The sequence below is a fragment of the Platichthys flesus genome, chromosome 23 (assembly GCF_949316205.1).
Source record: "Platichthys flesus chromosome 23, fPlaFle2.1, whole genome shotgun sequence".
Taxonomy (NCBI): Eukaryota; Metazoa; Chordata; class Actinopteri; order Pleuronectiformes; family Pleuronectidae; genus Platichthys; species Platichthys flesus.
Window position 1 is genome coordinate 8,545,121 of NC_084967.1, and position 22,331 is coordinate 8,567,451.

At 45.1% G+C, this 22,331-nt stretch overlaps 1 protein-coding gene across 6 annotated transcripts in view; it reads right to left on the minus strand.

The window, feature by feature from the left end:
• Positions 1-18,805, minus strand: part of dock4b (dedicator of cytokinesis 4b) — a 104,747-nt gene extending 85,942 nt beyond the window's left edge. For all 6 annotated transcript variants that reach the window (XM_062382928.1, XM_062382924.1, XM_062382926.1 and 3 more), the window contains exon 1: positions 18,649-18,805. In XM_062382928.1, the coding sequence (XP_062238912.1) occupies positions 18,649-18,685 (37 nt within the window). In that variant the 5' untranslated portion in view covers positions 18,686-18,805. The remainder of the gene's footprint in view (positions 1-18,648) is intronic.
• Positions 18,806-22,331: the final 3,526 nt, after the last annotated feature.

The window sequence follows — 22,331 nt, forward strand, 5'->3', positions numbered from 1 at the left end:
CTACCAGAATGTCAGCTTATGAAATACAACCTGATGCTAACGCACGCCTGCTCCTTCTGCTGCCTAATGATTGTCAGTTTAGTCTAGTGTAGAAGCAAGGATGGGATTTCTGGTTTCCATTAGTTGTCTTTGAGGTGTGATGTCAGATCTGCATTTCTATTTTCAAAGGAGACATATTCCCGATTCATAATTTTAATTTGGGTTATTACTTCAGACTTTGGGCTTCTCATCTTTTCCTAAGCTTAACACAGTGCGGAGGAAGGGTGAACAACTGAAAAAGCATAATATCTCCTTTAAAGTCAATGAGTTGTGTCGAGTTTTTTTTCTTTCTGCTTCCATTTAATGTGCAGGTGAACTGTCATTTTCAGGCGTTCTTGAATGAACTAATCAGACCTTGAACTCTGAAGTGGTTTGTGTCTCTCCAGCCTTAGGACCCTGTGTGGCCGTGTGCTGCTCGGCGTTTGAGGGATCGTTCTCATTTGCACACTCAGCGTGTGTCAGTGTGCTAATGTGCTGGAATCGTACCATTCGACTCCATTGTATCATATTGGACAGCTGGTGCTTATCACCTCATTAAAAGATATTTCCCCACCCTAGTCTGATTGAAAAGCATATTGTTCTGCACACATTTAGCCTCTCAGCATGCATGAGGCTACCAGAGAGGTCTGTAGAGACACACACACACACACACACACACACACAAACACACCCCTGTGCTTGTGTTGGCGTGGTGAGCTGGGGGAGGCAGTCCGGCGTCTCTGAATCGGCGCTGAACCAAAAACAACCATATGGAGTCTTTTCTCCTTTGTTAAACCCGCTGCATTGTTGCACGACACAAACCTGGGAACAAGTTTCATTTTGTTATTGCAGGCAGATGCAGCCTGTTTTGGACACTGGATCGTTGTTAAGGCAACGCGCCGCCCGCAACATCGCCACCGCTGCTCTCAATTGCAGGCTGCGAGCCGTGACACACGAACCCACAGACGGAGGATGAACTTGATAGAACTCCACAGAGCGCACAAACACACCTCCTCTGAGCTCAAATGAAAAGCATTGTTTGGCAGAATGAGATCCGTCCACGTATATCGGTGGCCTTCCGTCTCTTTGGGAGCAGATCAACACATAGATGTACTTAGAGGTAATTCTATCATGCACGGGCAGCGATACGCTCTCGCTCTCATATTTTGAAATCTGTGGCACAAAGGTCGGTGAGGAAATGAGAAGGTGCATTTCCCTGCTTCGCTTCTGTGCAAACCCACAGCCTGGCCCCTTGCTGTAAATACACTTATACCTTGGTATTTATCAGGTAACTTAGAATGCCTACAGTATGTTTTTGTACATGTGCATCGGTGTGTTAAAGTGCACTGTTGTGTGTGTGCATTCATGCCAACAGTATCTAAACAAGCCTAAACCGCAGGCTGTGTTATTATCGTCCCTGTGGGCAGGAAAGCCACTGCCTCATCTGATTAGCAACCCTCTGCTCGGGGGCTGCACACACACACCCACACACACACACACACAAACACACCCACGCACACACACACCCACGTATGCAGAGAGAAGAGAAGGAGGAGGTGAAGGGTGAGACTGAGAGCTGGGTCGATCAGGAGGGCTCGGTGGACAGACACGGTTGAAAGGATGAAGCGGTACAGGAAGAGTCAAGGAGAAGGGACAGTTAAGTAAAAAGAGATTAACTTTAACTCTAGAAGATGAAGACGACATTAGAATAGTATAAAAGCAGAAAGACGTTTGGTAAAGATAAAAAAAAACTAGGGCGAGGGTAGGAAGACTGAACCCGCACCTAACTGTAAATGTCAGCAGTTAAGCTGTGGGGTTAATATTGACTCATTACCACGCTGGTTATATGTCTTCCATTAGTGATGAGCCTGACCATACGTGTCCCTTTGAAGCACGGTATCAGTAAGTCACGGACAAATGACCCCATGCTTCTTCCGCTAAATGCTAAGCCTCCCAGAAGAGGCAGTAACTAGAGTTCAAAGTAAAAGAGCGGGGAAGAGGGGAAGGATGCCAGCGTCAATGATATGGCTGTAGCTAATAGGAGATGTGAAGACAAATCAATCATGATATCACTTGTTTCCCTCGTCTACTCATAAAAAGTTGGTCGTTCTGGCACCGACCACAAAGAGTCTAATTTAGCCTAGTTTGTTGCAAACAAAGATCAAATCGGGGGAGAATGAAACAATCGAGACAAACAGATGAGAAAGAGGAGTATCCCACTGGCCCAGGATCCCAAACGCTGTGTAGTCATTATTCTGAATGTTCGCTTCACATCCTGGCCTAGTGGCCTTCATTCGCTTCTCCACCCAAGGAGAGGAAACACAGGGCTCAGTGACAAACTTGAGACAGAGTCTCAGAGACTGTATAAGAGAAGAGACAGCACTGGAGCGTCAGTGAGTGATTCCAGTCAGTGGGGAGTGAATGAAAAGACCCCAGAGTGAGTTGTCTGCGCTGAGTTGAAGGGGCTGGCTGCTCGGCGTGGGTCTGGAGGCTGGATGTGAGCTCAGGTTGACTGCGTGGCCTCGAGTCGCAGGAAGAAGTAGTGACTGAAACGTGCACAGTCACAAGAGCAGTACACACACACACACACACACACACACAGACAGACTGACAGACGGCAGCAGCCTCCGAGCAAAGCCAGGGTTTTTGAAGACACTTCACAGGAGGTGGAGGCGCGGAGGAACTCTGAAACGCACACACGCACTCGCACACAGATCACTCGTGCACACAGTGGATGCACTCAAGGACACACAGATGGCAGGTGCAACACAAATACAAGCCACTGGAGCGCACCTTATTAACAGTTCAACCTGCCAGCCAGCCTGCAAGTCACTGCCTCACAATAGGAACCCGTCCAGAGCCACGAGTCTGTGCGCCCCCCCAGAACATGAGGGAAAAGAGCAGCTACGCTAAAACAGTTAAAAGAGAACTTGCTTATATCAAACATCCAGAACTAACTGTATTTAAACCCAGTGTTATCAGCACAGAGGCATTTTATGAAAAACAAAGCAGTGCCAATTAAAACAAAGCACCCAGACCTTACACGCTGACTGCACACAGGGTTTTCCAATCAATGCACCGCTGAAGAGACGTTAGAGTAAAGAAGAGGGAGAGCAACTGAGGCGGAAAGGAAGTTAACAAGCATGAATCCATGATGCGCGTAGACCTGAAAGGTGCCATGGCTCGTTTCAGGATTAATACAGCTTCATTCATAGGTGTCAAGAGGGAAACAAATGCTTGATATAACACATTTTTATATCGTTATTTACCATACAAAAGAAGACAATTTAGACAAACCTGCCCCTACTTAGGCATCTGCTTCAAAGTTATTTACACAAATGATGTTTACATGAGTTGCTTATAGAACTTTCCATTTACATGTTACAGAGCATAAATTGATAATGACATAATTACGGCTTATGATGTTGTGCCAGTTGTAAAACTTAAACCTGAAGTAGTTGATGAGCGATGCTACCTTATACCGTCTCGGAGGTTTCTTTCCACATTTTCAAAGCTACGACTCCTTTTTATTCATTGCTAACGTTGCCTTTAAGTTCCATAGTTTGGTTTCCAACACAACTAGGAGAGGTGGTACCGATATTGTTTAGCATCCTTGTGCCTACAAACAAAGGGGCATTCAACAGTGGCATTGCCAAACACACTGTGTACAACTGGGTATCAGGCGATTCTAAGCAACAGCGAAACTTTGTAAGCTCTGCCACAAGTCCGTCAGAGCTCAGCAGACGAGAAAAAGCAGGAGGAGGCGACAATGGAGCCGAACTAAAAATTACAAGATGACGAGGGCGGTGAGTGGTGACTTAACCAACGAGTACGACAAGTATGCAATCTGTCATCTAGCCTCAGAATAAAAGTAAAAAATGTTCATGTGATACTGCTTTCCACAGGCCACAAAATATGGAGAATGAATGTGTGTGTGAGTGTGTCAATATTGGCCCTAATGTTCATTCTTCCCAATAAAAAATAGCCAACACACTGAAAAAATGTGGGTTGGATTATGTGGCCTGTTGGAATGCCTGTCCTCCTGACATCTGCTATAACTTAGATCAATAATAGATGTCACACACACATTAACACACATACATACAAACACACACAGGAATATGGGCATGAATTGGGGCGTATCAGTAAGGAAAGTGTTGATATACTGTGGGTGCCTCACAAACCACTGCTTTACTGGAAGCTACAGCCACAACTGTCAAACAACTAGAGGTTATTGTTTCACACACAAGCTGTGTGTGTATCAGGGAACTAATTTGCTCTAAGGCTCAATTATGCTCAACGTTAGATGCGTATTGTGCACTTCTTCTGACAGCCTACGGCTCCGGATGCAACAGACAAAACGGAGCAGTACCACTGGAACTTAGGGGGGGGGGGGGGGGGGGGGGTAGTATAGCCAATAGTTCAAGTGAGACAACCATCGGCCTTGAGTCAGATATTTAAACAATGGCGGAACATTTTTGTGAGATTTGGCGGGTTGGTATGTTAGACCATCATTGTTTTAAACGTGACTGACTATGTGGTTGAATTGCTGAACAACCATGCCAACGTAAGGACCGCATGGAGGTATGTGGGCAGGGGCGATTACGTTAATCCAAACGGACTCTTTTCGTGCATAAAGGCAGGAGAAATGAGCCTTTAAGACATCTAATGGGTTTCTGTAGGAAATGAAATTTCCTTCCTTCCTCTTGCTTTAGTCATCTTGCATGGGGCCTGCTGTCAGGAAGCGCAGGCCTCACAAATAAAAGCTAAAAGTAAACAAGGCGAAGGGGGCCTGCAAACTTTAGAATGAATCACGTTGTTGTGCTCTGCACTGTGCTCCACTGTGTGTTGAATGTATGGCCTGTGTGTGTGTGTGTGTGTGTGTGTGTGCACATGGTCAAACATTCCAGCCGGGCTAAGGGGTTCAGCTGTCCTCACGGCTATTTTCCCGTGCGCTACATGCCATTGGTGGATCATGGAGGATTACTCCTGGGGTCGGAGGACTCTGGGCTCGAAGAATTGAAGAAGAAAAAAAACAGAACCACTATGGTTTGGATCGGTTTCTTTCGGGAATCAATCTCGGGCAGGAGGGAGCGCGGCGCGGAGCTGTGTTTGTCAAAGCAAACCACGTAGGAAATCACAGAGCCAAGAGCTACGGCGAGCGAGAGACACAGAGGGACAGAGAGAGTAGCCACTCAAGTCATCCTGCACTTTAAAAATAATTAACCGATACTCAACTGTCACAGCAGAAAACTCCCTGGTGCCTGCTTTGAAATTCGAGGAGTTGCTTCACACTTTTCCTTAATCTTGTCCATTACTCGTGACTACAGTGGTGTGAACAAAGAGGCCGCACTGCAATTTATTTTTTGATGGCTGGGATTCCCAATTCCCCTCAGATACTCTCCAGATTAAATTGGGAAGAGAAGAGGAAGGAGAAACATTTGCAGTGCACTTTAAGTTACGCGCCGGCTAATTCAGGCTAGGCTCATTCAAATGCAGCAGCGGGGCCGAGAGAGCGAGAGTGACAAACTGATGGCCGTGCTCTGGTAATTTGCTAGAGCTCACAGACAAAATCAATAGAGTGGAGTAAGAAAGTTGGAGGGGGCGATGTCCCAGTTTCCTAATTTAGGCCAGCGACAGTTGTGTGCACCCTCTAAAGCTTTCTGTAATTACATACAACTAGTTAAAAAGTCTGCAGGAGCTCGGAACTTGAAGAGGGACACGAGAAGGGAGGGGAGGGAGGGAGGGGGTGAGGCTGCAGTGATTAATTTCATCTTTGTTTTACCCCTCCCATAGTGGCGAATGAACACCATCGCACAAAGTAGAAAGGTAGCCTCATTTGCGTGGCCCGTTCAACGCCTGCTGCTCCCCGGGGGATGCAAAGCATAAAGAATCTAATGAGCAACAAAAAGAATTCCTGAAACACACACACACATACACACCCGCACACACACACACAGGGGGACGGGTGCTCTGCCAGCCTTGGCAGCTCGGCTCAGAGGAGGAACTCCGTGTGGACCCGGCAATTGACAGCCCATCAACCATCACATTCTGTTTCCGTCTGATTCTCTCCGCCTCACTATATCTCCTGCTCCATCTCCACCTCCTTTTTATTTCTCTCCCTTCACATTCTCCTCTCTTTCTGTAGTGGTAGAGCCTGGCGCGCATGGTGATTGGGACAGTTGATGCATTAAACCTGATTAGTGATGCACCGGTGTATCTGCAAACTCCTAGTTTCAGCATAAATGTTCCACAACTTGAGATTTACTTAACGACGGCTGATGAAGCCAAGATAAAGCACACTCCATCTAAGCACTTAAGTTATGTAAAACCCTGTTATCTCATCATCTTATGCACTCATCATCAGAATACATGTTAGTATATTTCCGATGTATGTCAGTCTCAGGTCTAAGACAATCGATTCAAAGACAATGACAACTTTTTACATTTTAATAGCATCTGAGTTGAAATAAACACTATGAACAATAATTTAAAGGGTTTAGTATCACAGCTACTTCGTAAAACAAGACTAATGCATATGGACCACACATCTTTTACAGGATCCAACACTGTTCTCTCTGTTGAGGAGCACCAGATTTATGTTGCACTGCTGTCAGCTCCAAGCAGGACTTATTGCCTCAGTTATTACTGGTATTAATCAATAAGGACAACGGAATTCATAAAAATGTAAATATACTTATTTTTTTCTTTTCTTCATGTTGAAAAGCCAGCTCGGCCACACCTTCAACCTGAACCTATAATGGACTCCAGCTTCTGTCAGTGATGTCTGTCAGCCACGAGCCACCCACACAAAGCTTCACCTATCAGCGGATTATATTGCGGTTCAATTTGGAGATGGTTAGAGCTCGGCAAAGGAGGAAGGATTAATACGCTGCCTGACAGGATGTGCTCACAGTGGGCAGGAGATGTTTGTTTTACAGCTATACCCAGCGGATGTTATGAATGATCAGGGGGCAGCCTAGTATCATCAACCAATATTGCAAATTTAAATATAGGTATATTTAAGGCCTAAAATAGCAATTGTTTTGTCTGCAATCACACTGCAGTATGAATTATATAATATGCATGTATGTGTATTAGGGAATAATAACATAAAACTAATCCAACAAAACCCTTGCTTAGCTTGCCTGAAAACATTACCTTCGAAATATGCTCTCATATTTTAAAGTATTTAAGTAAAATCATAAAATGAAGCACAGTTAGAGAGCACCCCATACTGCTATATTCCTAGGGGACTTAAAAGCTTGCCTGTAATATTTCAATCCATTCCAACATCTATATGCCAGACGAGCAGACACAGCCAGCCCCTGTCAGCCAGTCTCTAACCCTAGGTGGTGGTTACACTAAGGTTACTAGTGCACCAGGATAGACTGTGCAAAGAGGATTATGGCTGCTGTCCAGATGAGGGTCCAGGAGGGGGGGGCTTGCGCACAACGCATCACCAACGATGATGCCTGGAAACATCCCCCCCCCTGCAAATCAATTCGCCTGGATGCATTCCTGTTCAATTGCTACCATTACCACACTAACCTCTGAACTCAATACAAGCTGGAGGAGATGCCACTGCTGAACGCTACAAAATGTCAAACTGAGCACATCCATGTACCTGCAGATATTGTGATATATTAACAACTGGATCTACATGTGTAGTCCAGGTCACCATCCGCTGATCAAAGGCATCTTCAGAAGGAAACAGCTGCACTTTGGTTTGGTATCAGAGGGCAAGGAATATTTCCTTTCCTGCTTCAGATAACCACAGACAACACCAGCATCAGCAGCCGCTTTAAAACATATGTTAAAATCGTGTGCAGTGCAGCATGCTCCATTTGTGCATCAGTATTTTTAGCATCCACACACTCATTATGTCAGCACGGTGCAGCAGAAGGCCCGAGCCGCTCTGAGTGAAGTGAAAGACGGACAGGGAGGAAGACGGGCCGCGATTCTGCCTCAGCTCGGACAGCTGCTCAGGCATGATCCTCCATCACATGGAGCCTGGCAGCGCAAAGAGTGTTCTGCTCTTCGCTACTTCAATTAACTTTATTTTTCAAGGGAGATGGAAGAGGAATATGCCTGGTTTCACTGGCGTAGCTGTGAAACCAGCCTGCTCCCGAGGTGCTTTGTAAACAAAGCTGAGAGGATGGGATTCATGTTTCAAAGAAAAAGTCATAAATCACAGATGCTAAGCTTTCTTTCTCACCAGTCTTTCAAGTCAAATCGAATGAAACAGCATGAAAGCATCTTACTTCAAGCTCAAAGTGCTCAAAGACTGAAATATGATACTGGGCTTGGTGATGACCACCAAGGTCAGAAAGCATCCAGTGGCAGGTCATTAGGCTTAAGATAAATACGTAGGGGGATACGTGTTACAAAAAGAGATTTCCATTATTGATCCATTAACAGCGCAGAAAATACTTCCTGTTGAGCTGTGATGCTATTTCAGAAGTCCTTGGGAACGAAATGGAAACCAGCACAATCTCAATGTTTTTACTTGACCAACAAAACCATCTGCGTCAGAGGGATCCTTTGCAATAAACAGCAGTAAATGTGGGCATTTTCTAACCAGCTTCTGAACTGTTTCCATGCTAGCGTCTGTATATTTTATCTGAGGCCGCCTCTCAACACAAACTGCTTGTTAACAAGAATAGCCAGGGGCCTCACAAGGTATGAGAACCATCCGCCGAGGGAAGCCACTGTAGGATCGCAATTTGTGCTCATGTTGTGTACATAGCTATCATACGTACCAAAACATATTCCTTGCGTCATCTCCTGCGCTGTACTGAGCCGACAGCCCGAGGTGTCGGTTTGCCACCGACGGCCTGACCTAGGGCTTTAACACGCTACACAAAGGCTGTCACAGAGGGGAGGGTTTCCTTCGCATTTCCCCTCCTGCCCCCACACAAAGGGGATCCATTTCAACCACTTTTAGCAGCGCCACTTTCCGCTTTTAGTTCTTCAGACTCCCTCCCCTGAGGGTATGACTGGTTGATGGAGGAAAATAAAAAGGCACCAGGTGGATGCTTGGAGAGGGATTAGGCTTGTGGCAAACAGGGGGCACTCAAGCCGACCCCACTGTGACGGGATGTTGTCTGTGTTTGGTAGCGCCTGTTAGAGACAGAAGAAACTGATACTTGAGCCGGGAATGTCTGCTTTAATGATGTGTTGCTTCATGTGATCTGAAGGCTGGTGCAGCATATATGTTCTCATGGAAGGAAAAGTGTTATATACCTATTCATTTTCCTGAGATGAGAAGATTGATACTTAAGGCTACAGCCATCAAATCGTTTTTGATGACTCAGCCTGACAGTTTTATTGCTTAGCAACCATCTGCTTGCTCTTGCTATACATTTAGTATATCATCATGAGTGGAATCAATCTTCCTATTTAACTCCCCACAAACAAGCAAACAAGCATATTTTTTCACAATCTTGTAATTAAAAAAACACATACAATGTCTATTGTATTTACTTGTAGATCTTCTAGTACAATGGTGGGAAGAGGAAAAACCCAGCCCAAAAGGAATGCCTGATGCAAGTTGTAGAAATGGAGGACAAACAAAGAAAATAAACTCTACAACGCACTGTGACGCCAAACTTTGGTGTCGCTGGAAGACGGCAGTAAAGGCCCCATTCAATCAACGATGAGAGGCAAGAAGGGGGAAGACACTTGGTTTTTCTCCCCTCAGACAAACAAAACTTCAAATGATCCAGCAGCTCAGATGTTTGAGGGGAGGGGGGTTATTGATTCAAGATTCAAGCATTTAACTAAGAGATCTGTTTCTGTCTCTGTGTGGTTTGAAGGCTTTCCTCTTAACTGGATAAACATCCCAAATAGGAGCAGTCCCCGCTGAGAGGCTGGGTTGAAGGGAGGAGTCGTAAGAAGTGAACTGGGTCGCAGTTGGAGGTTTAGTCAACCTGATGAATTAAACAGACTCTGTGAGGCAATAACACTCTACAACACCCACACAATTAATTTGGGAGTTCACAAGAATCATTCAGCGGGGGAAAAACAGTCAGTTTTCGGAGGAATTATATATTGGAGCTTTGTCGCTGAGATTAGAGTAAATCTGGTTTCAGAGTTGTAACCCCGTTCTTTTGCCCCATAAATCTAAATGAAATAAAAACCATTCCATCCTATAAGTTCTTCTACTGTAAAATAAAGCCATTTCAATCAGCTGAGCAGTCTTGCATTAAAAAAAAAAATCAATTGCAATTGGCCTAAAACACTTCAGTCTGCTCCCTGCAAGCAAGGGAGCAGTAGCGGGCTGCAATGAAAAGCCCTTTTGAAAGTCAACCTGACATTAAACTGGCTTTTCTGTGTGCGGGGCAGAGAGAGGAAGTGAGGGGAGCTGCCAGAGGAGAGGTGAAGAGGACGGGCCGCGAGCCAGTGCCTTGCATGCAGCAGGTTGACATGCAGGAGAGTGCCAGGCCATCATCTGAACGGCACAGTCAGAGCAGGAAGCAGATCGCACGTACTTCCAAGCGGGACAGCGAGCGAATGTAGAATCCAAAAAAACACAGCAGAGGAGGAACAGAGTGAGCGGGTAATAAGGCTGCTAACAGCAAGGTCAGAGAGGCTGCTGGCCAGAAATCAGCCAGGCATCAGCGGATCCTCCCGGTGTGATCTCTACAGAGACAGAGGCAAAGATAGTGATGGGCCAAACAGTTCAATCGCACTCAAGACAGGAGGCTTCTAACGGATCGATGTCACTGCCTCAGCTCCTGAGCCCACGGCCAATATACACCACTAATATGACATACCCATGGTGGACGTGTGAAATCTCAGTATTTGCCAGAGAGATTTGCACTGTCGCCTCTGTGCTGATCATCGCTAAAACCTGCTCACTGGTAAATGTTTTATCAAATAGAAGGAAGGATGTTTAGTAGAAGCCGAGTAACCAGTATACAGTCGGTACAGTTCCACTCCAAAGCACCTATAGTAATTTATAATCTTCAGACATGCAGTCCACTGGGGCTGCTAAAAACACACACACACACAGAAATACAACACACAAACATGCACATGTGCGCATCTTTGCACACAGAAAAGCATATGCATGTATGCAAACACACACACAAACAGTATCTGGGGATATCTGGGGCAGGTGAGAATGGATTCAGAGGAGGGGAGAGTGAAAAAAGAGAAAGAGACATGTGTGGAAGAGAGATAAAGGTCGAACTGGCAGCAGCACAGATAGAAGAAAGTGGGCTACAGAAAGGAAAGGGATGAGGGGGAGAAAGCCAGACAGAAAAGGAAGGAGTGAGTGAGTGATAGATGAAGAATAAAAGAGGCAGAGCGAGAGATAAGGGTCATCACAGTGCGACCTGCTGTCTCTGGAAACAGTTCGCTCCGAGGGAATGAGCGGGAGAGTGGAAAGGGGAGAGGGAAACGGACACAAATGGAGGCAACAGGACGCAAAGGAAAACCAATTCAGTACAACGGAAAAACACAAAAGCATTTCCATTTAATTGATGAGCTACAAAACAAAAGTAGAAGGAGAGAGAGAACAGATGAGGGCAGGTCGTGAGGACAGCGAATGTGAAAGACTGAGTCAAGGTCGAGCTCTGGCACCCAGCAGCTTTCTGTCTGAGGATATTTTGCTTTTTTCCCTCTGTCTATGATCCTCTCGCTGGCATTAATCCACCTCGCTGCTGATAAACTCCTCAACTACCTGCTATGAAGAGGAACTAAGCATTGCTGAGCCATATCTATCTCTGCATGATTTGTATTCAGAGCATCTTTTATTGGGGCCATCCATCCACATTAAACTACTAACATAGCCGACTACACTCTGATCTTAGGCATTACTCTCAAGTAGAGACCAACCAACAAATTGACAAGGCTGGTGCATCCACCTACATTAACATATATTTTCAATATGCCATTATGAGTCTACCTACGTATTGGTATCACCATGCCATTATGACAACTTTTATTTTAGAGAATAAACAGAAAAGATTGTACCCAAGATTTATGCTTATTTCCTTCATTCAAGCTCTATATATTTGGTTGTATATGTGCTTTGTATTTATTCATCATAAAGTTTATGCTTAAACTGTAGGATATAAATTCTCAATTACATTTCTTTAATAACATAATTTAAAAAAATTGGGGGAAATATATGATCGGCCAATATCTGTGTCAAAAATGTTTTACTATCCAATAGCAATATTTGTATCAATATCGAAATCTGCCTGAAAAAATCCTTACCCATCAGAATCTAATCATGTAACCAACCACTTGTCATACGTTGGCAGACTTGGTATTCTTCAGTTGTTTTGGCATTTGTGAGTGAGTACAGTATCCAAATGTGTCATGCTACTGTGTCAATGTAAAGCCACAAGAGAAGATGAAGAGACAAAAAACTGCCCTTGTATGGATCTGGACTGACGAGGGTCAAACATCCCGCAGAGAAATAGATTAAACAGCGGCACAAAACAAAGAAGTGAACCACAGTGATCTGTGTGAGTCTCCAGCGGCCGCACATCCCCCACTGTGACCGTGTGAATCACACTAGAAGCCACTTCTGTATTCAAGAATTAACTGGGTAATTTAAGACAAGACACAACCGCGACCATTACCTCTTCACTTTCTTAAATTATGCATATGTCCTTTAACCAAGGCTTGACACTGAATTAGCCATCAATAATCCATTAATGACATAAGATTCAACCCAAACAGACCATAGCTACTCCTTTTTAGTAGCGTGTTAATAATACACATTGGTGAGTTGAGGTTAAACAGAGGTAGCGGTTACTGAAGTGAGATTCATGGGAGAGCGAAAGGCTCGGGGTCATTACAATGCACTGGGTCACCCACACAAACGCTTGTACAAATCAATGTACTTCCTTCCTTTATGGTCAATACATGCGAGCCTGGATTACAGCCACGGGACACAGATAACTGATGCTGGACCAGCGCAGGCGACCATATCTCTGGCACCATAACAGTGTGTGCTTGACGCATAAACAGCCCTTCTCATTCGCCAATCACAGTTATTGTCACTTGCAGGCACCCTTCACGTCAGTCATTCGCCCCCCCACCCCCCCACCCCCCGCCGTCCCCTCGTTAACAAACACACACCCATGGACAATCTGCACTTGCCTCCACTCCAGGAGCGCTACTGATCAGTTAAGCTGCTGAATTCCTAATAGGACATATCCCATTAACCTCCCTCACGCAGGGATCACAGACTGATATCGAGGATGGGGAAACCACAACTGTACAACAACACACACATAACGGCGCCTAACTGCCAGCAGGGGAAAAGGTTTGACTTCTTCAAAAGCCACAATCTCCTTTCAGTTTTAGGAAAACAAAGAAAAGTCTCATTACCAAAAATATAAAAGATCCTTTTGTTGGCTAAGATGTTTCTGTGCGTTCTGCGTTTAAAGGCTCATTAATACAAGCTTTACATGTGAAAAGTGATGCGTCAGTTTCAAACTATGTAACCGTCACTGCTCGCTGACTTCCATGCGTTCTTTACGTTGACCTGGTTGCTAAGCAATGTCAACGTAATACATCCTTTAAAATTGTCCGATAGTCATCTTGTTGAACTTTCAAGGGTATTGCTAAGTTTCCTCAGTTTTGTCCATTTCTGTAAGCTTGCCTCAGCTGTGCACAAATAGAGGAAATGAACAGAGAGTATGTACATAAGGCTTCATCCTTTGATGTAGATGTTTTGAATGCTGAGCATTAATTAGCTCCTTGGAGTTTTAGATGGACAAGTCACTGACAAGTTATAAAACATATACTTAATGGTTTAGGTGATGAACTGTTTGTAAATTAGGGCCGTTGTTTACCATTAATTGCTGAATTGTTGCATTGTACTGGATGTATTTTATATTTTCCTGCCCAGGTACCACAGATGAAAATTAGCATCTAACTTTGGTTCGACGATTGGGTTGGGTTGTGTGCATGGCTCCTGTTCAATAGACATAAACTTACTACAACAAGTGATTAATCCAGCAATCAACCACCAGAATAATTCAATATGATTGTTTCAGCCCGAAAACCAACGATGCCCAAATGAGCCTGTGAGAAGAATATTAGCAATCAGCAGACAGAAAAGCATATGACACTAATAATTTCTGTCAACCATATGTGATATAATGGTCATTACAACAGCCAGATGCATTCTGGTAAACTAGAAATCACTCGGCCATGTCTGAGTGGAAGCATCAACTCTACAGCAAGCACGACCGACTGGAGTGAAAATGCATAGAAGCTCTCTCCCGCTGCCCGTCTCCACATTATACATGGATGTGGACACACAATTACAGCATAGTGGTTTGTTTTATGTCCAGTGAGATTTGCAAGGGTGTCTCTGGTGTGTGTAGTGAAGACGAGCTCAAAGGAGGTGGAGAGAAAATGTGTGTTCAGTTCCACAAAACACAACAACACAACCGTCTCTATTGCTGCTGGGTCTCGTGTTTTTGGTGTTTTCTTTCATAAGGAGGGACTCCATCATAAATGGAGAATGATTTAATTGAATAACACAAACGAACCAGCAGTTGCTTGACTCCAACTCCGTCCTCACGTCATGGGCTGTGTTTGTGTTACGATTGCTATTATTGTCGGTGTGAATGTCATGAATAAAGCACAAGCCCAGCCCGTCATATGTCGCATGTCCATGTAGATTTATTTAACCCTTAGATGATGCACACACCAGGGAACAGCCTGTGGGACTGGTGATTAACTCTGCTGCTTTCTTTATTTTTTTTATTTACTGCATCTGTTTAATTCAGCAGGGAGCCTCCCACTGTCTCCGTCCCTGCTGAACAACTGCTCTGGAGGAGTGTGTGTGCAAAACCGTGGGCGCGCACAGAAGAGAAGGGGCGCTATCTCTGCAGATGGAGATGAGGTGACGGGTGAGGAAGCAATTACAAGCTGGTAGGCCTCGCCTCGCCCTGCCCCACCCCCCACTCTCCCCCACAGATCGGGCTTGCCGCATTAGGGAATCATGGGTATAATGGTGGAATGGGCCTCAGGGCCCTCAAAAACAACCTGCTAATCCCCTATAGAGTGGAGGGGGCTGGATCTGGGGGTAACAGGGCAGTGTGGATGCCCTGACAATGAGTCCACCCATGACACGCGCCAGCATCTCTAAACCACCCGCTACCCCCACCCCTTCCAATCTCGATCAACCATAGCGACATCGCCCCAAGGGAGGAACCAGCCATGTCAGCCGTGGGAGAGCAGCAGAGAGCCCAGGGCCTGACATCGGCCTGGGGACGACACCGGGCCCGGGGCCATTCAATCAGGCCCCAGCTCCATCCTGTCTTCTACCCGATGGAGCTAGTGGCCTTGTCCACAGAGCTCAAAGAATGGAACGGGGCTACTCACTAAATCAAGCTTCTCCAATCAACCTCTGGCGGTGAACTGAACTTGCCCGCACGCGGATCAAACCCAGCTCGTTAAAATGCTTTAATTATGTGTCTAAATTATGATGAGCAATGACATGCTTGACTGGCTGTATCAGACGGCCTTAATGAGGAGAAAGGCCTCACTCTGTCTGTGGACTGTCTTCAACACAATGCAGCCTCAAGTACTTTCAGTAGTCAACGTCTGTTTGTCTTTGGTTACATTTACGACAGATTGTCCATCATCTACTTACACAAAGACATCGTCCAAGATGCTGTTTTCTCAATTCTGCATCATTTTTGTGCTTCCTCTTGAGCTGATTCCATTCTAAAAGTTTGCCTTGTCCCAGGAGGACATTGTGCGGGACAGACGTGTTCTGGATTTGTCTGGTTTAGTCATTTGGACCTTGAGTCATTGCACCTTAACCCACCTTTGTCTGTAAAAACATGACAGATACAAAAGACTTTCACCCATTGGCTCAATTTAATGTCTCCATATCCCAAGCTCAGCGAGCACATTAAGGAATCAGATATTCAGGTCGGCTCATCAATCTCCCACCCTTCTTGCTTCAGTTCAAAAACCAGTAATCACTCCACTGGTGGACTAATGGGTGCCTTAAAATCCACTCACGAGAGCCCACTCATATTTTATCAATGGCAGAGGCCCCCGTCCACCCCTGGCCTCACATCTCTAGTAAGGCGAATCGACATCAAACGCTGCGACCTTCCAATTACACAGCGACACATTCGGATCTCATCTCGATTTGGCCCGAGATCAAATGTTCAGGGATCAGCAGAATTCCCTGTTAGTTGGCCTGCCTCCCTGTCAGAAGGGGATCAAATGTGGGCTGAAAGCACCTGGAGGGGATCACATTTAAAACTGCTAAGGTAGGGACTTACTTGTGCTAATATTTAGCACAATTCATCACAATTCCACATAGAGAGGATATTCACGGAGGAGCCAACACGTCTGCACAGAAAAGTACAAACAGATGTGGATCAATGACGTTAATTCTACTGAGGTGTGATGTAACCCGGTGCCGTTTCAGGTGGAGACTCGGAAAGTAGCCTCCCCGCCCTTACATATATCTGACATCCAAATTCTAGCGAGGCTTCATCCAATCATATCAGTCACATTCACAAACACATTATCGCTGCATGACAAGCGAGGTGTGACGTCAGCACGGTTGGACCTTCTCTCCCAAGCTCACTCTTTCACCTGTTACAACTTTTGTGACAGGACGTGCAGCGTTATCCTCATATGGACACATCCTGACCATCCTCATCCGGGCGATGTACAGTACAAACAAAACCACAGGTCAGATGCACTTACACTTGTCTTAACCTTGGACCAACCTGAGCTGCCAAACACCCCCTCCCCGTATCTTTGTGTGAGCGTGCGTGTTTTTCGCAGATCATGTAACCGGAATTTCACAACAGGAAAAAACCCAAGTTCCTTCCTGAAAAGATCCAGGCCACAGAGAAGTGTGCCGCTGCCAAAACATGTCTAAAAAATAAATCAGAGCCAATTAACAGAGTCTTATTGCTGTTATTGAGGAGGGGAAGGGGATAAGGAGCCTTAATCCCATTAACAGGGCCCCTTCTAGGAGTTTAGGGACAATGGCAAGTATTTAGCCTTGAAAATAACTGTCCTCCTATTATCCAGCCAAGTGAACTTTGACAGGAAACGGGTTTAAGTGGCCAAAACGGAAGAAATCTATCGTTTCCTATCAGAATATGGAAGCTGTGGGCTCCAGGGGGCTCAGCTCGGGGTAGGATTAAGAGTGATGTAATATAACTCCACGGTAAGTGACATCAGGTTTTTAGCACATTGACATGGAAGGGAAACAACTCCTAACCAGGGGAAATTGCAGCCTGAGCAGTCAAGTGACCAAGTGTGACAAGGGCAGGCCAGAGGCTGGTTACTGGTTCGCAGTGCCTCACTGGTTTCAGGTCACGGTGGCAAGGTGGCACCATAGTGCATTTTTAGGACTAGAGGGAACATTTATAAAAGAGCCAGGGAGCCTTATTACGCAACGGCCCATGATTCACACGGGGGAAGTGAGAACAGCGAGGGAGGGAGATGTATAATTGAGATGGTTTAACACTTATCAAAATACCAGTTTTATTAGTTTAAGGAGGTTTCTACGGGGCCACTTTTTTTCCTGGCATGCTCGCGAGAAAAATTACAAAATGATTACTGGCTCGTTTTCACAGGGCTGCGGGATCATGTGGGGCCCAGAGCATCACACGCACACGCACACCCACAAACACACACACACAGAGCAGGCCAACATCTCTAGTGAATATTATTAGGAGACATTTAAGCCGCCTCTCAGCAGCCGCATCTCAATGAGCCCTTATTTTGTGTGTGTGCGTGAAGACAACGCAAAAAGGGACAGAACAGAACAAAGTCTGTGTGGGATTTCTTTTTCTCTTTTTTGTCCCCCTCTTCTCTCCTCCCCAGCTTATTTGGCTTTGGCTGCCTGCTTGTCGCTTGTTTGTCTCACTTCGCCGATCCAGAATCCACCGACAGCCCCCCCCCCCCCCCCCCCCCCACCACCACCCCCCGGAACAATGCAGTGTGTGGCTGCAGGACTCCATCCCGGTCCCTTACATACAGCAGGATCAATACAGATTATCATTGTCTTTGCACATTTGCTTTTCTTCTTCTTCTTTTTTTGAGAGAGGATTAGCAGAGGTTGTTTTATTTGAGGGGGGGGGGGGGGGGGGGGGGTACACAGACATTCAGCGACTGACTGTGGTAAGCAGCTGATTTCGCTCCCCCCACACCCCCTCCTCCTTCTCCACCTCCTCCTCCTCTCCCATTCAAACAGTAGCAAGAGCGAATACACAACACTCCAGAGCCAAATGGGATGACACCCGGACGATGCGCACAAACACAAAGCAAGAACAAATGTCAGCACGAACAAATAAATGTGAATATGTGGCAGCTCATTTTGCAAACCGTGGGGGGGGGGGGGGGGGGTCAGAGCTTTAACCTTCTGCTTTGCAATGTGGCAGCGAGACTGAAGAAAGAAAGAGAGAAAGAAAGAGAGAAAGAGAAGCTGATGCTGCCTGGCATTTAAAAACACACAAACACTTTCCCCCCGTGCCGCGGAGCCAGCTCACCTCTACACACAATTAACACATGCCCTGCGACTGGAGCCCAGAGGACAGCGGTGCGAGGAAAACACACACACACACACACTCACACATCTACACGCGAGATGAGGGGCAATGAACTTACCGACGCCGTATTTCTCATTCTCAGTAGGTATCCACATGTTTACGGTGGGCGCATTTAAGCGAGGGCTCGGTGTAGCAGCGAGACGCACGGGCTGTGTGCTGGGTAACGCATTCTACTGACGTGCTGTCCTCCGGTCTGTAGTAGGAGTCATTGTTTAGGTTACAGACGGGGAGAGAGAGTGAGAGAGAGAGGGAGGGAGAGAGAGAGAGAGCTGCTGCTGCTGCTCAGCGTAGTGGTACAGAGACCTGCTGCCTTCACGGGCTGTCGGAAGATGTGGCTCCCACACAGTCAGCGGACCCTGAAGACCCTGTGAAATTAGATTTGTTTTGGCATTTACAATTGCCTTTCAAGAAATTGCTGCACAGAAATGGGTAAAAACCCGAAATTAAATAAAAAAATATTATACAAATAATCCCCCCACAAAAAAATATGGCAGTCTTATTTTCTCCACAGTCGCCAGTGTTTGCTCAATGTGGGAACTGTTTTTAATTATCAGGTCTTGACCTTTTTATGATTACCACTTGCTGTCTCATTCCAAGCCCTTATGATCACATATTTTGAGTTATTTAATCTTAACATATATTTAAATAGATGTTTTTTCCCCCCTGTCTTTATTCAAGAGAGCGCTTTTCAGTTTGAAAGCAGGACTCATTGGTTTCACGTTCTGGTTTTGAACCGTTTTCCCTCAAAACACTGCGCTCGCACTCACATAGCCCCTGGTTGTTTCTTAGATTTACGCTGCTTGTGATCAAACTGTGCTCGGACAAATTTCCTGCGCTTCAGCTTCAGCATCTCTCCTTGTGCTGCTTCTGTGTACATGTGACACAACTGCTCTTTTCTTGCGTGCAACATGTCTGTCCAAATTTCCCAAACAATAGAATGACATGTTGACAAATAAAATTGTCCTTTCCTCTTACTGGGTAAATATTCCTCAGCAGAGCATGAGAGCTGGGGACATTGCTAGCCACAAACATGCAGGTTGCACGTGTCCATCGTGGAAGCTTCAGCAAAATGCATCATTATCTGCCACCTGAGGTGTTTTCAGTTTTCCATTACTGTGACTGCACCACTAATGAGCTGGGTTAAATTGAGTACAGTACAGTAGGGTCTAAAAGGGGCTATTTTAATCTTTACACATTGAAAATGTGCGTGCCATTTGCTTGTGTGCACATCCTGATCAATTCATAAATCCTTCCTGGTGATTGGATCCAAATAAAGTAAAATAATAACTGATAAGATTGAAAATGAGCGAACAAATCAAAACACTGATGAAACAAAACAGATATTTAGACACATCAATTAATAATAGTGATGTTTATGGGGTAATGTTTGTAAGGTTAAGAAATAACAGGTCGCAAACATTAGACATTGTTAGGTCCTAACATGAGGTAATATAGAAAAAGCTGTAAGATTTAATATCTTATAAATTCTATGAAATATTCAAATTTTGACATGACCTGCTTGTCACCAGGTAAAATTCTAGTAGCATAAAAGGCCAGTAGGCTAACACTTAGCTTACACCTTTTTTCATAGAAAAAGTTGAGCTAGTAAGCTACATACCTGAATAAAAGCTAATTTTTGTGTTAACCCTTACCTTCTAACATGCTAGCTTGTCTGGGATTTTACAGGTATGTTTCCCTTACTGAATTTACTGCCATTTTTAAGCGAGATGGACATATGCTTAGCTTATTAAGAAAACATTTTTTGCTAGCATCCATAAACGTACTGTGGCCTATTCCAGCAAATATCCATTTTAAATCAGCCTTTAAAAAGTCAAATATACACAGAACACTGTGGGACTCTTCCCCCAGGAGCCAGTGAGTCTCGTTGTGGAAGTCTCAGTTTTCGAGATGTCATTGAACGCAGCAGCGTCGCGAGAAACGAGAGCGATGCATTATGGGACTTGTAGTAGCATCCAGTGACGTCAATGAAGGCTGTTCGTCCGCAAGCATCTTCACATCTTCACATCGCAGAGCGCACACGAGTGGGAAAATGATCGATCACGTAACTTCACTGTGGGAGAAGCCTGTAAATTATAAAATATAAAGAAATAAAAAAGAGAGGAATCTGATGAACACATTTGTTTATATGGAACCTGTGATTATCTCTCTATCCAATAACTAGAATCACATTTATCCATGGATATGCAAATCACACATTATAGACAATAATCAGAATCAGGGTTAACTGCCAAGAAGGTTACAAGGAATTAGCTGTGGTGTGTTGAAAAAGCAGAAAAACAGTGTCAAATTATTTTAAACACAAAAAATAGAAAAAAGATACGTGTGAAGATATTTACAATTTGAGGTTTGTACAGTTATGACCGTTTTTAGTCTTGGAAAGCGCAAGTATAAAAGTCATAGATGAACGTGCAATGATGAGGTCCCGGGCCTTGTTGATGATGCCAAACAGCATTTTCAAGAAGAGCTACAGATCTTATGTGCTGAGCCACACAATAATGGCAGCCATTTGCATGACCCTTGTACCAGTGAGTCCTCTCTTGCACACGCAGGCCTTCTACTGGGATATGTGGTGAGAGGAAGAAGCAGCTGGAAACTGGAGGCAGAAATGAAAGTTCAACTCGCAGCTCTCGGTAGCTGTGTCTCAATTCAGGTGCTGCACCCTTCAGGGGAAGTGGTTCTAAGTAGCCAACGCAGTGTCCAGGTTGAGTGCTAGGGCACGTGGGCTCACACATCTTATATGGGCATCACCTTGTTATACATCCATGTCACTCAGTAGTTTTCAGTATATGAACCTCCTCACCTGTCTGGATGTACCTTGGTGTTGCGTTTTTCTTTTCCTAAAATCCTGACGCAGGTTCATTTCCCATGCAGCAAATGGCGCATTAAAAATGCTTTGAAGTGTCAAATGTGCCTCTCGTCTCTCCCTGTGTCTCATCGCCCGTTCGCCTGTCCACTTACCCATCCACCTTTGTAGTTTCTATGGTGCATTATGAATGGATGTGCCTTTGGAAAAAAAAGCAAGCAACCCGAGGCCCCGGTGCTGCCGGCTTTGTGGTTAAAAGAGCAAAGGTCACCTTTTCTAATCCGCCCTGTTTGTGCACAAAAATACATACATTTAATTAAAACACCGACTTTACAGGACACAAAGCTGGATTCGTTTTACAGTGCGTTTCCACACATTGGATTTTTTTTTCCTGATTGGAGAGGTGGGGGGTTGTGGGTACAGGGTGCGGCGGTGTGTGGGGGAATGCTCTACTCTCTATATGAATAAATCATAAGCCGGGGAGCGAAGTAAGACAGAAACCCCATGGATTCATTTCTGAGAGGGGCCGCTGACTGGAGCCGGTGTGCACTTTCTCAGAGTGGAAACTATATGTTCTACATCACTGAATCTACGTGCAAACTACAGCTGCTGTCATATTTGTTTGTCAAGTCAAGGACTCCTTGCAATATCATTAACAGATATACGCAGTGGAAAGGGAGAAACCTTGAACATGCTGTCAGTGGGCGACCATCTGCCTCGTGTGGTCGTGAGGGAGAAGCCGCGAGGAGGAGGAGGCAGAGATGTATCGGCCATCATTCAATTTGATTTAATTTGTATAGCCCATAGTCACACATCACAATTTGCCTCATATAGGGCTGAACAAGGTGCGGCATCCTCTGCCCATAAACCTCGGCAAGAGTGAGGGAAAAGTAACAAAGATAAACTTCAATCGAAAA